Source organism: Magallana gigas, chromosome 8 (genome assembly GCF_963853765.1).
Source record: "Magallana gigas chromosome 8, xbMagGiga1.1, whole genome shotgun sequence".
Taxonomy (NCBI): domain Eukaryota; kingdom Metazoa; phylum Mollusca; class Bivalvia; order Ostreida; family Ostreidae; genus Magallana; species Magallana gigas.
In genome coordinates, this window is record NC_088860.1 from 18,612,506 (window position 1) to 18,624,982 (window position 12,477).

The 12,477-nt window shown below is 34.7% G+C and overlaps 1 protein-coding gene across 8 annotated transcripts in view; it reads left to right on the plus strand.

Moving 5' to 3' along the window:
- Nucleotides 1–12,477, plus strand: part of LOC105339725 (protein eyes shut homolog) — a 53,261-nt gene that overhangs the window by 38,323 nt on the left and 2,461 nt on the right. For 4 of the 8 annotated variants that reach the window (XM_034472214.2, XM_066070174.1, XM_066070175.1 and 1 more), the window contains 19 exons: nt 184–297; nt 624–737; nt 971–1,087; nt 1,199–1,315; nt 1,532–1,645; nt 1,890–2,005; nt 2,141–2,211; nt 2,325–2,604; nt 2,797–2,867; nt 3,166–3,448; nt 3,822–3,892; nt 3,981–4,165; nt 4,612–4,724; nt 4,951–5,018; nt 5,117–5,352; nt 5,992–6,104; nt 6,388–6,458; nt 6,645–6,904; nt 10,167–10,214. In XM_034472214.2, coding sequence (XP_034328105.2) covers nt 184–297; nt 624–737; nt 971–1,087; nt 1,199–1,315; nt 1,532–1,645; nt 1,890–2,005; nt 2,141–2,211; nt 2,325–2,604; nt 2,797–2,867; nt 3,166–3,448; nt 3,822–3,892; nt 3,981–4,165; nt 4,612–4,724; nt 4,951–5,018; nt 5,117–5,352; nt 5,992–6,104; nt 6,388–6,458; nt 6,645–6,904; nt 10,167–10,214 — 2,562 coding nt within the window. Of the gene's footprint in view, nt 1–183; nt 298–623; nt 738–970; nt 1,088–1,198; nt 1,316–1,531; nt 1,646–1,889; nt 2,006–2,140; nt 2,212–2,324; nt 2,605–2,796; nt 2,868–3,165; nt 3,449–3,821; nt 3,893–3,980; nt 4,166–4,611; nt 4,725–4,950; nt 5,019–5,116; nt 5,353–5,991; nt 6,105–6,387; nt 6,459–6,644; nt 6,905–7,896; nt 8,200–8,759; nt 9,482–10,166; nt 10,215–12,477 lie in introns of those variants that run through there. The other 4 variants (XR_010708862.1, XM_066070178.1, XM_020072000.3 and 1 more) reach the window with 4 other exon arrangements.

Sequence of the window (12,477 nt, forward strand, 5' to 3'; positions counted from 1 at the left end):
GATACATGTACATAACCATGTGTTTAAGCAGATTTAATGATTACAAGTTTAAATACAATATTACAACATATACCAGTACATGTATTGATACATAGTAACTCTTCTTTAAAATTAGTTTAATTTATTGAAGGTTAATGACATTGATTGTAGAGATTGTGATTTGTGTACGTTTGTTGTTTACAGATCATGATGAGTGTAAGAGTAACCCCTGTAAGTTTGGGGGCACTTGTATTGATACGGTGGGGTCCTACATCTGTCAATGTCCCCCTGGGCGGTCAGGCAGGAACTGTGATAACGGTAAGACACGCTCTCAATTAACTGTACTCGGTTGTGTTTTGAACTACTGCTGGAGTTTTAAAACCATTGTAAAATATCAGTAAATGTTATATTCATTGAAAGAAAATAATAGGATAATTTATAGAGTAAATGTAAATTATGAATTTAGTTTTCACAATTTAGTAATGTAAATATTAACAGCTCTTCGCTCCAATACTCAAATGTTTAAATTCATAATTTTTATTACTTAGATGTCAATAAATTTACTTCATAATTTTGAAATCTAATATCATATGATAATTTTCAAACACATACATGTACATAAAAGCTTTATCATACATCTGCAGACACTGATGAATGTCTGAACAACCCGTGTCTGAATGGAGCCACCTGTGAGAACCTGGTAGGAAGCTTTAAGTGCACATGTCCTCCCGGATTCACAGGGGAGAGGTGTGAGAGCAGTAAGTATAGAGAATGGGTTTTTCTTCACTATGGTTAGGCCAGAAAAAGTTGTCGATTAGTTTCATAGACACAACCGCATCGCATTAAAGTAAATGTTATTGCCATATCAATAAAAGGCCTAATGTTTCTAGATATGAATCGCATAGTTATACTGAAATATTTCAGGTGTCAAATTTTTACACAATTGTCAAAGTCTTTGATTTTCTTGTACATTGTGAGGTTTGACTTTCAGACATCAATGAATGTGTTCTGTATCGACCCTGTAAGAACGGGGCCACGTGTTACGACAGTTTTGGGTCCTACTCCTGTAGCTGCGCCCCGGGATGGACGGGCAAAGACTGTGATACAGGTACAACATCAATGGCACCACCACACTAACCATTTCTGATCTGCTTGGTATTAATGAGGTTTATCACAGATTACAAGGTTTCATTCATACAGGAGTAAATTGTTGTTGTAGAAATCAACGAGTGTCTGGTTATTCGGCCCTGTCAGAACGGAGCGGAGTGTGTCAATACTCCAGGTTCCTATAAATGTATCTGTCCACCCGGCTGGACTGGAACCAACTGTGAAATCGGTATGTGCAACAAACAAACTGGCTTTTATGCAGATATGAATGAAATCTATTTAATTGATTCATTCCAATAATTTACATGTATATCTCCTTTTTCTCTTTTTATTAAGCAGCTATTGTTTGTAGAGCAAGAGTGTTGTTGTTATGTTTGACTTGTTTTTCTTTAAAGTCAGTCAATGTTAAGACTTTTTAAAAGAACCATACTTATTTTTTTGATAGACATCAATGAGTGTTATGACAGACCTTGTAAGAATGGGGCCCAGTGCATCAACAACCAGGGATCCTTCACTTGTATCTGTCCTCCAGACTTCACAGGCCCTCTGTGTGAGACTGGTAAGAGGGAGTCCATGATTACCTTTTGAAACTGAATTATATCAGAATGATGGATATTTACTTTGTATTTAATTTAAATTTAAAATCCATTGTGGACCTACATGATTAAGAACTTTTCCCCCAAAAAAAGATTTTGAAAATTTTAATTGAGGTATATGTATATTCAAATCGATTCACAAAGTTTCAAAGTATTCTGCATTCATTTATGTTTTGAAATTAAACTAATTTACCCCATTATTTTCAGCTGTAATAACTGGATTCAAATTCCGATCCATTGCTAGAAACTTGACCTTCACCCCAGGTTTGCTGGACAACAGAACCTATGAGTTCAGGTCTCACGCTGATTTGTTCTGTGCTGATGTAAGTACATAGAATAGAACTCTTGTATAATGCATTTAAGCAAAAACATTTTTTGCTTACCATATTCAAAATCCTTACTAATGACATCTAATGAAAATGTAAATAAGCAATGAAAAAACATCTTATATCTTGCAGATTGACAAAATTGTCAGAAGGTACCCCAATGCCTTTGCTGATTACAAAGAATGCAGAGTTGTGGCTTTTGAGTAAGATTTTTCTGCTTTTGCTGTGAAATAATTGTTGACACATGTGATGCATTCATATGAGTTTACAGTACAACTTAACAGTAAGGAATCATTGAAAAATTACATTTTTACAGAGACAACCCAACTGCATTGTTCTGGGAACTGGTCTTCACCGGTGACCAGCCGTCACTCACAGAGAAGCAGATTCTGGACATAGTGTACAAGGACCTGCCCCATTACTACTACAAGGATTCGGAGGGGGTGGTCATCGGTGACATCTTCATCCACATCAATGACTATGCCACGACCAAGCTGCCACTGGACTTGCAAATTTTGAACCTGACCTGGTCAGATGAACTGCTGAATCCCAACTCCTTCCTGTTTCAACAGTACTCCGCAGACTTATGTAGAGATGTAAGGGTTGTAGAGATGTTTAGAGATTAAAGTTATCAATGAAATTGTTGACTGAAATTTTACAATGCTTCCTTTAATCAAATTTCACAATTAAAATTGATAATCTTTTCGAAATTTTTTATTTACTTAAATTGCAAAGAAAAAATCATGAAAATGATATCTGAATTTTTTATGACTGGTTCCTCTTTGCAGTTGGAGAGGATTGCCCAAACCTCAGGAATTGACCTTCCAAAAATAGTAGGATGTGAAGTAAAACAATACGGGTAAGCAGATTTTTTACTTCAGAAAGCCAGACCTTGTGCAGGGATTACATACTGTGCTTAATATTTAATAGTATGTTCTCAGATCAATGATTGATATTTTTTAATTGTTTCTACCAATAACCCTACCAGGGTACACTTTGATTTGACAACACTATAATTACTACATGTAAGATTTCTGTGGGTGTTCTGATTCAAATTTGTTGTTTCTAAGAATAAATTTGCCAGGGCATACTCTGATTTGAAAGCATTATGATTACTAGAGTTTTATTGATTTATTATTTAAATGATTGGTTCGTAGGAATAACCCTGCCAGGGTGTACTTTGACTTGACCTTTGAGGGAACCCACTTCACTCCGGCCTTACAACAGAAGTTCTTCCAGCTGATGAAGGAACAGCCCCTCCAGAGGTACAAGAACTTCCTGGGCTACCTGCTGGGCCAGTTCCTGATATTCTCCGAGTATTACACGGACTACACCACTGTACCGTTGACCTTCCGCGTCCTCAATCTGACCTACACCAGCGATCTGATGGACAAGAACTCAGCCAGATACAGACAGCATGCCCGCCTTTTCTGTGAAGATGTAAGAATATTTTACAGGGTTATTCAGTAAAACTTTGGTATTTTTTGTGTGTGTGTGTGTGTGTGAATATGTACTTGTATGCATTATTTGTACGCATTATTTACATTGATGTTTAGATTGACATCTCAAATGAAATCTTGAATACTTCGGATAGGTTAAAATGAGCTGGAAGTCCAAACCACTATTTCTCTACGTATTTTAGCAATGATTTTTCAAATCCTTAGATATCTCAATATTTTTCTTGGTCTTATTGATATAATGAGGTTTGACTGTAATTTTAGTCTCATCAAACATCAGATAGATAAATACCTGATAATACAATTAATTTAATGTATAACAATTAAATTTGATGGGTTTTTTTCAATCTTCACAGATTGACCAGTTAATGAGGTCACACAAAAGGATTCTCCCCACCTACGAAGGATGTGAAGTTGTCCAGTTTGGGTAAGTAAAGCAAATATCCAAACTGATGCATCAACTGTAGTAATGTTTCAGATACGTTTTTATGAAGTATTCATAAACCTAATTTCAGCAACAATCCTACCACCATATCAATAGACCTGCAGTTTGGAGGCCTGGTTAACATAGGAGAGTACAAGGACATAGTAGCTGGCATTATATTTGAGGACGCCCCGAGGTTTAGGTACATGAACAACCTGGGACACCTGGTGGGAGATCTGTTGGTGTTCTATGACAGCTGGGAGTACATACTGCACGGTCAGTACCGGCCACTGTTTGATAATTGATGTAGATCATACATACTGTAAAAGTGGTTATTTACGCATGGGGAAAATTTACTCAAGTAATGTGGTAAGCTTAAAATCACGCAAAATACCACCAAGCGTATGATAAAAAAAACCCACAACTTGTGTGGTATATCACACATTCACATATTTAATACCTAAAGGTATTGTTTGACCATAGAAAATGCATAGGTAACCACCAGCTTAAATACCGGTAACCACTTTTACAGTACATGTAATAGGGTGTGGTCATTTAATTTTTCACAGCCAAATCCTATCAATTTCTAAAAACGAATTTGTTAATGATTGCTATTTGTTATATTGTACTTTTATGAACAATTATTTAACAAATTATTTTACTTGTATTGTCATCAAAAGTTGTGAATCTCTATATGAAGAAGAAATGTGTTTTTGCTTTAGATGCCTGGCTATCCAACATGACTTACTTCATTCACGAGTTTTCTTACAATCCACAATATGGGGATCCCAACTCTGTTCTTTACAAGGACTTTGAAAATCTGTTCTGTGGTGATGTAAGTAATCTCGTATAGAATAAATATCCAAAATAAGGTCAATATGCTAATGTTGTGTATATATTTTTTGTTTGCTGTTTTAATATTTCTATCAGAACTTTTAACTATTGTTAACAGATTACTCTGAAGACATGTTCATGACATACTTAAAAAAAATAATTTTTAGTATCCTTTTGTATGTATAATAAAAGAGTTTGATTTACAAGAATGCAAAATCTATTTTCAGATTGATAATTTCTTCAAAAATAGCAAGCTTGCAGATAGATACTATAGATGTTTCTTTACAAAGATAGGGTAAGTTCCAAGCATCAAGCCCATGTGTAAATGGAGAAAGAAAACTACAACATGTAATACATTGTAGACATTTTAATGGGCTTTTCTTATTTTATCAGAGACACACCTGTGCACACCTTGACATTCAATGTGATATTCAATGGGACAGAGGAAGTTCCGAAGGACCTGATCCAGGGCACCATCAGTAAACAGGCGGACCACTTCAACGTGGAGAACAAGGACATGATGTTCATCGGCCAGCAGCTGGTCTACCTGGGAGGGGGGATGGAGAACTTCCCCATCAACATCTCCGACTACCTGATCCAGAACTTTGTCCAAACCACAGAGAGTCCAGGTACGCCTTAGAATTCATTGATCATGCACTACTCACAGATACTTAAAATTCCTTATTTTAAGGGAGTACCCGGTACTTAATTCCTCGATTCCACTGTTTTGCTTCAAATTGCAAGAATTTAAAATTGCAAGCACCAATTTTTTTTTAAATTTGATATAGCTTAAAACTCTCTGAAAATAAGAGCAAGATTTTAAAATCTGCAAGGACTGGATTTTACGTCAAAATTAATTCCTCGCATTTAATAAGGAATTTACAGTATAATTATTTTGTTTGACCTGTATGGAGGTGTCATCATTTTGTTGAAAATTTACCATGATAGAAGCAAAAATGAAAATTATATATAGTTAAGTTTTAGCATTGTGTTAAGTCTGAGAGTCATTGAACAGGTTTGGAATTTTAGCCCATTCCTGTCGTTAAGACTTTTGGTTTGAATTCAACTTTAACCTTTTTCACTTCCGAATCATAGAATACTCATGTTAGGTCAAAGGAAAATGAAAACTGTTCAAGCTTAGATTCATCATCAAATTATCATTAATATGACTACATTTTGGGACAATAGTGTTATTTAAACAAACATGACTTGTGTATCATATTATGGTGGAGTATCAATTCTTGATGTTTTCTGGCATTTATTTCCAGTGAATACAATCATCAATGCCTCCTTCGTACTGCTGAATCTGACCTGGACTCCAGACCTGGCTAATCCCCAATCGGCTGCCTTTAAGGCCATCGCAGATCCTTTCTGTCAATATGTAAGTACCATTTATATATATTTACTTCCTGTCACTTTTGAGAGATTCGTAAATAATTACATCAAATTTTTTCCAACTTTGTATCGATATATATTTATAGGTACTTTGATATCAAACTGCTTTTCTATTCTTCAACACTAATTAAAAGTAGATTTGTATTGTATATATGTTTTACCATTATTAAGGTTATACCAACTGAGGTGAAAATGTCATTCAATATCAGATCACTCTGTATTGAATTGCATGATTTAGTAACAATTGACTGGTATTTATTTTGTTTCAGCTGACAAACCTGTACATAGGAAGAGATAGATTCAGAGATATTTATGAAAAATGTGAAGTGGCATCTATCACGTAAGTTTCATATTATTTTCACAAAGGATATTAATCAAATATACATGGAGAAACATACAGTAGAAACAAACTTTAACTTCTCTTTTAAAGTGTAGCTTAATATTTTTCTCATTTTTTTGGTCTCTTTTAAATACAAGGATGCTCAGTAAAAATAAATTATGGTACTACATGTACTTCTGTTTTCAGGACGGATGGATCAAGAGAGAAAATCAATTTTGTGCTGCAGTTTAAGGGACAACAAGACGAGACATTGCAGGAATACATCTTTGGTATTCTGATTGAGATTGCTCCTCGAACCACAGTGAATGGTCAGATCTCCATTGTGGTGGGTCCCTTAGCAGTGTATGAACAGTCCCTGGCCATAGAACAGGCCACTGTAGCTGTGGTCACCACGGCCCTTCCCATCGGCAATATGGGGGCAGGCGTGACCTCCGTCAGGCCAGACAGTAAGTCATAGCATGCTTTATATATATCATCAGTTGAGGCAAATCTATTAATTCAAGCTTGATTTTGAGTTAATACTAGATATTATTGAGTTATCAAACCATTTTTAAAAAATAAATTTCTGATAGAGTACTTTTTATTTAAACAATTATTATTTTATACAATATAAACTTTTAAACACAGAATGATGAATTTAATTGATGTATTTTCTTTGAATTGATTATGTATTTTAAAATAACAATGGGTGCATTTTTGAAACTTCATATCCTGTGCATGTAGAATATAAAATATATACATGTGTATATCAATACTCTTAAACTAAAACATTTCATTAATATGAGCCTGTACTCATATTTGCCTGTACTGAGTTCTAAACTCCATCAGGACCTTTGGTTTTGTTTGGTTGAAATTGGTCATGATTGACTATTATGCATTTGTTCTTCTTTCCTTTGAATGAACTGGTACCAGGTATTTCACTAATTTGAAAATAGCATGAGTCACAAAATAACAAAAATAAACAAAATACCTCTCCAAAGTCTTTTGGGATATGGTCTGATTGATCAATATGAATGTCACACGGTCCTTTATACTGGTAGTTTTATATCAGTTGTATTTTGAAGAGACATAGATCTTAGTGTTTTGTTGTATGGCATGTTAATGGAATGAATACGACCACATTTTGTTATCCTGTAAAGTTGGATTGAATGCCGTAGTTTTATGTATACTGGGGTGTTGAAGATCGGATCTGACCTCTTGGAAATTGGAGCATGGAAAGAATTGTTGAAAATAGATAGCATCTTGCTATCCTGGGAAGTTGGATTGAATGCCGTAGTTTATGTACTGGGATTTGAAGAATGGATCTGACCTTTTGGAATGTGAAGCATGGATCATTGTTGATACAAGTATTATCCAACGGATATATATACATGCCAGAAGACAGCATGCAAGATATCAAGAAATGAATGGAAATGAAGCTGTTCTGTTCTGGTTGCAGAGCTTTGTGAAGGCGTACGGACCCAGGGAGAAGAGTTCCGCAGCACAGAAAACTGTTGGGAGTTCATAGTGTGTATGAAGGAAAACCCAACCAGGATCAGTTGTCCGAGGAGTCCAAAGAAATTACGTTTTGACTTGCGAACGAAAAGCTGTGTAGAAGATCCAACATGCATTTAGCTGTGATGAGACAGAACTGAGAATGTTTTGAGGTTGAAAACCATTGAGATATTTGGACACTATCTGAGTTTGAAGGTTAACATTGTACATAAATGTACCAATAATGAAAATAAAGATTATTTAATAATTGAATTTATCACTGTATTCGAGAGGTATTGATCAACATCTGGAAAGACTGGCACTGAAACATGTACTACAATGGATACATGTATATGAATATTTTAAAAAAATGTATATTAATTACCAGTTACTCAGACTTAAAGCTAGAGTAAAGAACATATGAAGAAGCTTATACCCATTAAGAACACATAACTTCTGCATCATAACAACAAAATATTTACGCACTCAAATGATTTTTACTTACAAACTATTCCCATTGTACCATAACAGTTATATTAAACAGAAGATACATAATCTTTAATTAACTTCATGTTAAGTTTTATCAAAGATTCTTTTGTTTACAATTACTGGAAAGGTATTGCTTAATTTGAATGATTACTAATCTTTTATTTTCACAACATCATATCAATATAATCAACACACATTGACACACTGAAATTTGGGTTTATTTATGGTTGCTTATATGACATAACTTTACATTGCCTGGAATAACAAACTTCTGCAAGATACAGTACGTGACCTGCAACGGTCACGCCTTTTTCTTGATGGGCTTTTCTACCATTCCAGAAATGTGCCAGGGTGTTACGTCATATTATGAGCAATTTTATGGAGACCCTGTGAAATGTGGTAAATTCTACGTCTGTTTGGGAAGCCAACCCATGGAGCTGCAGTGTCCCAGTAAACACTCGTTCAGCGTCTCTAAAGGCGATTGTGTGGTCAATTCCTCCTGTGTTTAGTTTACTCTTCACATGTATATAGATATTCACAAGGGAGCACTCAGTCTGGGATGCCAGTTGATGGTTCATCATTGACCCATTGTTTGATATATGTGCACTGCATTGATATAGGAGGAAGAAATTTTCGTTTATCCTTGCTGTAATTGATTTCATGTTTGAATTACTTTTATACTAATTAAATATTTATATGATACATTTCAATAAAAAAAAGTGTTGTTAATTGAAGACTGTCTATTAGTTAAAGAAATGAAAGTAATGCATAATAGTACATAGTATATATGTCTGTGATTGGCTGGGGAAAGAGGGTTTGTCTAAAAGACATATTGGACAATGCAAAAGAGGATATAATAAACATGATTGCACAATTAATGAAAAGATCATAACCAACACAAGCTAAAAAGTAATTGTAAAGTGATATATTCACAAATTAAAGCATAGATATTTATTTTAAATCTTAAAGTAAGCTTCACTTAGTACTGAATAGTTGAAATTAACCTGTTATATATGTACCATGAGACTTTTGCTTATTTCTTGCTCTTTGATTTTACCAGAAGTTGATCTTATGGTGAATAAATCAGGAAACTTGTCATGGCCAATAAAGGACTATATATGATAAGGGCCTAAAATGGCCCCCTAAAATGAACATCATCATTTTACTATCATTCTTTGTTTTCTTAGTACAGATATATATGTGATGTGTTTACATAATATTCATTTTGGTTCAAGTGCCCACAATTTAGAAATATGACATTGTAAAGACAACATTTTCCCGCCATTTTTGCATTTTTAGCGCAAAACAGCTTGTTTTCAAGCAGTTTTTCCTTCCGAAAGCATGGAGCGCATTCTTGAACAAATAAAATATTTTAATCAGAGATGTATCTAGCCAAGACTATTAAGTGACAAAAAAAATTTCCTTTGTTCAAGCATGCGCTCTATATTTCCCATTCGTAAATAGATAAGAAAAATGTCAATTTTTGGCTGATTTTGATTGAATTATTGAAATGGCGTCACTTCTGACGTCATATACTGCCAGTGAGTGCAAACAAATAGATGAAAAATATATTTTATATCAACTCTTCTAAAAAATTCGTTAACATTTTATTGTACCCAAAACACGTAAAAAATTCCGAATTATGGGGGCCAAATTTAACTCTTATCATATATAGTTCTTTATATATACATTTTTACCAGTTGATAAGCTAGCTAAAATGAATGATGTTGAACATTTAATTTTTAGAAAACAAAGGCATAGAACTATTCCCTGGAATCTTTGTGGATTTCTCAGGTGACAAGCATTATCTGTTTTTCTTTATGTCTAGAGTGTAGATTCAGTGCTTCGTTTGCTTTCTGTGGGAGTTTGTAGAAATTAGTCTTCTGCTGTTGTTTTTAATGCAAATTTGCTTAATAGAAAATGATATAGTTTTTTAAACATTTTTTTGGTAAAAGGTTTTATTAATTGATCATGATGATTATGAAATCAATCTTCTGTTATTTTGTGTGCATATTAATGTATATATCAAAATTCAAGTTTTTCTCTCATTACTTTGTACAAAAAATTCCACACACATGTACTTTTATAAAATAGTAAATGTAAGATCCTACTAGATATTGTTCAAACTAAACGTTGAATGATAAAGGTATTTAAAATGAAAAAAAAAATTATTTCTTGTTTCAAATAGGTAATAAAGGTTGTCATAATTTCAGAAAATAATGATTTTACCCGCAGGATAATGTGAATTACAGTGTCTATAAAAATTTTATCTTTGTGGGCCAACAAAACATTTTTGTTTTGTTTTTTAGCTCACCTGAGCCAAAGGCTCAAGTGAGCTTTTCTGATCACAATTTGTCCGTTGTCTGTCGTCGTTGGCGTTGTCGTTGTCGTCGTCGTTGTAAACTTTTCACATTTTCATCTTCTTCTCAAGAACCACTGGGCAGATTTCAACCAAATTTGGCACAAAGCACCACTAGGTAAAGGTGATTCAAGTTTGTTCAAATGAAGGGCCACGCCCTTTTTAAAGGGGAGATAATTGAGAATTATTGAAAATTTGTTGGTATTTTTCAAAAATCTTCTTCTCAAAAACTATTAGGCCGGTAAAGCTTAAACTTGTGTGGAGGCATCATCAGGTAGTGTAGATTCAAGTTTGTTCAAATCATGGTCCCCGGGGGTAGGGTGGGGCCACAATTGGGGGATCAAGTTTTACATAGGAATATATAGAGAAAATCTTTAAAAATTTTCTTCTCAAAAACTATTGGACCAGAAAGATTCAAATTAAAATGGGAGCATCCTCATGTAGTGTAGATTCAAGTTTGTTCAAATCATGGTCCCCGGGGGTAGGGTGGGGCCACAATTGGGGGATCAAGTTTTACATAGGAATATATAGAGAAAATCTTTAAAAATTTTCTTCTCAAAAACTATTAGGCCAGAAAAGCTCAAATTAAAATGGAAGCATCCTCAGGAAGTGTAGATTCAAGTTTGTTCGAATCATGGTCCCCGGGGGTAGGGTGGGGCCACAATTGGGGGATCAAGTTTTACATAGGACTATATAGAGAAAATCTTTTAAAAATTTCTTTTAAAAACTATTAGGCCAGAAAAGCTCAAATTAAAATGGAAGCATCCTCAGGAAGTGAAGATTCATGTTTGTTCAAATCATGGTCCCCAGGGGTAGGGTGGGGCCACAATTGGGGGATCAAGTTTTACATAGGAATATATAGAGAAAATCTTGAAAAATTTTCTTTTCAAAAACTATTAGGCCAGAAAAGCTCAAATTTGAGTGGAAGCATCCTCATGTAATGTAGATTCAAGTTTGTTCAAATCATGGTCCCCGGGGGTAGGGTGGGGCCACAATTGGGGGATCAAGTTTTACATTGGAATATATAGATAAAAATCTTTTAAGAATTTTCTTCTTAAAAACTATTTGGCCAGAAAAGCTCAACTTTGAGTGGAGGCATCCTCATGTAATGTAGATTCAAGTTTGTTCAAATCATGGTCCCCGGGTGTAGGGTGGGGCCACAATTGGGGGATCAAGTTTTGCATAGGAATGTATAGAGAAAATCTTTAAAAATCTTCTTCTAAAAAACTATTAGGCCAGGAAAGCTCAAATTTGAGTGGAAGCATCCTCATGTAGTGTAGATACAAGTCTGTTCAAATCATGGTCCCCGGGGGTAGGGTGGGGCCACAATTGGGGGATCAAGTTTTACATAGGAATATATAGAGAAAATCTTTAAAAATCTTCTTCTCAAAAACTATTAGGCCAGAAAAGCTCAAATTAAAATGGAAGCATCCTCAGATAGTGTAGATTCAAGTTTGTTCAAATCATGGTCCCCGGGGGTAGGGTGGGGCCACAATTGGGGGATCAAGTTTTACATAGGAATATATAGAGAAAATCTTTAAAAATCTTCTTCTCAAAAACTATTAGGCCAGAAAAGCTCAAATTAAAATGGAAGCATCCTCAGGAAGTGTTGATTCAAATTTTTTCAAATCATGGTCCCCGGGGGTAGGGTTGGGCCACAATTGGGGGATCACGTTTTACATAGGAATATATGGAGAA